The sequence below is a fragment of the Centruroides vittatus genome, unplaced genomic scaffold (genome assembly GCF_030686945.1).
Source record: "Centruroides vittatus isolate TY-2023 unplaced genomic scaffold, ASM3068694v2 contig_1653, whole genome shotgun sequence".
Taxonomy (NCBI): Eukaryota; Metazoa; Arthropoda; class Arachnida; order Scorpiones; family Buthidae; genus Centruroides; species Centruroides vittatus.
This window is the reverse complement of record NW_027121003.1, coordinates 4011-7591: the sequence shown is the minus strand read 5'-3', so window position 1 is coordinate 7591 and position 3581 is coordinate 4011. Positions and strand designations below refer to the sequence as shown.

The following is a 3581-nucleotide window of genomic DNA, read 5'->3' as shown; positions in this document are numbered from 1 at the left end:
TACTAAGAGGGCCTCTTTAGTAAGTCCCTCATCACCCGGCCAGGCCCACAATGGGGCGACTGGCTGTTAAGGGACGGGCCCGACATATCCGGACGGACCACTCCCAGAAAAATTCCAGGGGATTTTTCGATCTGTCCGGATTCGATCCCGGTTTCCGGTAGAGAACGGTAGTCTGCCACATTGAGCGCTCGGTTATAGTTAATACGTTAGGTTAGGTACAAATGGGACCCTATCGGACTTCAATAAGGCCTAGGCCACAAAAATCCTAGATCCGCCCCTGTATACATCACAACATTTTTTAATTTGTGTTTTGTCAAAAATTATTGTGATAAATATGACTATTTACATTAGGCACAGTGGCGGATGAAATATTCCTAGGGGTATTTTCGGTTCTTTGAATGGTGGGCAGACAGTGTCGGCCATCCGGCTCTCAAAATGATGACTGAAGTCTTTGAGGTCTAGATTAGCATATTTATTCCAAAATAATTGTAAAAAACGATGGAGTCAGACTTTCTATTCTTCTTACTTTTTAATCTTAAAGTATACGAAAAAATTATATTCTTCTTCCAGTTCTGACTTATAAATATTGTATAACTAAAAAGTTTTCTAAAACATTGTGTTAACAATGAATAAAAAAGATTACAGTTAAAAAGGTAAAAGGAAATCAACTTGCAGAGAAAAAACTTTTTATTTACTTTAACAACCTTCCCAAATGCATTTCGCTTCTTCGGTAGGTTTGACCGTACACAGTTCATATTCCGACAATAACTTCTTCTCCTCTCTGGTTCATGTGGAGGTTATAGCCTTATATTCGCCTTTCCTCCGAAGAGCGGTGTCATGATCGCTACGCGACTGAAGAGCCAGCCGTTTATCACACGGCCTGAACGTACGCGCGGGAAACGTGCCTTCTGGGAGGACTTTTATGGGGAACTGGTCTCCAATTCAGTCGTTATTGGCTAGGAGAAAACTCGGATAACTCCTAGCAGCCAGCAAGCCTGTCAGAGTCGCGGCGCGAAACCACGACCGAATTTCCCAGTGTTTAGGGTCTGGTCGCCACTACGATGAGCGGCAACGGAGACCACTCGCCCACTGGCGGGGCTTTCGACAATAACTTGTTAGGAGAAACCACTTATATAGTTCACAAAAAATTCTCAGCATTCCGCTGTTAGCATTCCCGTATTCAAATTTACATTGTTGTTTTGCATAACGATGGCAAAATGTTCCTTTACTTTCCGTTTTACATTTTTTTTTCCCCTAAAGACAATTTTTAACTTATTAGTATTGATCTGACAATTATTAATATTACAGTGTTGGAAGATAAGAGAATTACTAATTTTTAACCTTACAGCAGCCAAGTGTTCTGACAGTCTGATCTTCAGTCTTCGTTTCGTTTCACCGATGTAAAAACTGGGGTTGTTACATGTGCATTCTATTCTATAAACGACGCCTTCTTCTTCTAATAAATCTTTTTTATTAGTGCTTCTTATAATCATCATATTTGATAACCTGTTATTTTGGGATGGAGCCAATCTAATTAATTTTTGATTAAAAAATTTATTATATTTCTCATAAATACCTTTTATGTACGGGAAAGATACATACTGCTTTATTTCTTGACGTTGTTTAACTTTAAATCTATTTCTTAAAAATCGGTTGTACCAGTCATTTAGCAATCTTTTTGGGTATCCATTTAGGATATATTTCTTATGTGTATCTTCGATTTCTTTTTCTCTTTGATCTATATTTGTTATTCTAGAAAAAATCTTTGTTATTTCCATTAAATATACATTATATTTTTGGTTTAAAGGACAATATGATTTAAAATTGATTACTTTCTTCGTATTACACGGTTTTTCAAATTTACAATATTCCAAATGATCGTCAAATCGTTTAATTGTTATATCTAAATAATTTAACTGATTATTTAATTCATGCTCTTGAGTAAATCTAATATTTAAGTTGATTTTGTTAGCTTGTTCCAAAATTTGCAAATGTGTTGTTACAGCACTATTATATATGATCAAAATATCGTCGACGTACCTCGCAAAAAACTTTATACCGTTCAACGTTGATAAAACCTTGTCCACATCCAACATATAGATCTCAGCTAATTTTGGCCTTATTACGAAACCCATAGAAATGCCATCGGTTTGACGATAAAAATTTTTATTTACTGTAAAATAATTATTATCTAATGTAAAACTGATTAAATTTCTCAGATAGTCAGAAACACCATACTTACATAAGCTTTTCACAATCATATCCTTATTGAATGACGGGTACATAGAAGTTATATCTAGGCTCATTAGTTTATAGTTCGGCAGAAACGATCCAGAATGTACCCGTTCTTGATATTAAGCTTCTTTAAATCTTCACATAAGGGATAAATTCTGCCGAACTATAAACTAATGAGTCTAGATATAACTTCTATGTACCCGTCCATCCTTTAAACCAAAAATATAATGTATATTTAATGGAAATAACAAAGATTTTTTCTAGAATAACAAATATAGATCAAAGAGAAAAAGAAATCGAAGATACACATAAGAAATATATCCTAAATGGATACTCAAAAAGATTGCTAAATGACTGGTACAACCGATTTTTAAGAAATAGATTTAAAGTTAAACAACGTCAAGAAATAAAGCAGTATGTATCTTTCCCGTACATAAAAGGTATTTATGAGAAATATAATAAATTTTTTAATCAAAAATTAATTAGATTGGCTCCATCCCAAAATAACAGGTTATCAAATATGATGATTATAAGAATGACTAATAAAAAAGATTTATTAGAAGAAGAAGGCGTCGTTTATAGAATAGAATGCACATGTAACAACCCCAGTTTTTACATCGGTGAAACGAAACGAAGACTGAAGATCAGACTGTCAGAACACTTGGCTGCTGTAAGGTTAAAAATTAGTAATTCTCTTATCTTCCAACACTGTAATATTAATAATTGTCAGATCAATACTAATAAGTTAAAAATTGTCTTTAGGGGAAAAAAAAATGTAAAACGGAAAGTAAAGGAACATTTTGCCATCGTTATGCAAAACAACAATGTAAATTTGAATACGGGAATGCTAACAGCGGAATGCTGAGAATTTTTTGTGAACTATATAAGTGGTTTCTCCTAACAAGTTATTGTCGAAAGCCCCGCCAGTGGGCGAGTGGTCTCCGTTGCCGCTCATCGTAGTGGCGACCAGACCCTAAACACTGGGAAATTCGGTCGTGGTTTCGCGCCGCGACTCTGACAGGCTTGCTGGCTGCTAGGAGTTATCCGAGTTTTCTCCTAGCCAATAACGACTGAATTGGAGACCAGTTCCCCATAAAAGTCCTCCCAGAAGGCACGTTTCCCGCGCGTACGTTCAGGCCGTGTGATAAACGGCTGGCTCTTCAGTCGCGTAGCGATCATGACACCGCTCTTCGGAGGAAAGACGAATATAAGGCTATAACCTCCATCATGAACCAGAGAGGAGAAGAAGTTATTGTCGGAATATGAACTGTGTACGGTCAAACCTACCGAAGAAGCGAAATGCATTTGGGAAGGTTGTTAAAGTAAATAAAAAGTTTTTTCTCTGC

The 3581-nt window shown here is 36.1% G+C and overlaps 1 protein-coding gene across 1 annotated transcript; it reads right to left on the bottom strand.

The window, feature by feature from the left end:
- Window positions 1-1346: 1346 nt before the first annotated feature.
- LOC136968909 (uncharacterized) lies at window positions 1347-2096 on the bottom strand (the record flags this gene model as incomplete). The annotated part of the gene is made up of 2 exons (XM_067262972.1): window positions 1603-2096; window positions 1347-1530 (listed from the first exon to the last, which is right to left on the bottom strand). Coding segments are annotated over exons 1-2 (678 nt in total), but the record flags the coding sequence as incomplete, so codon positions are not given.
- Between the last annotated feature and the right edge of the window lie 1485 nt (window positions 2097-3581).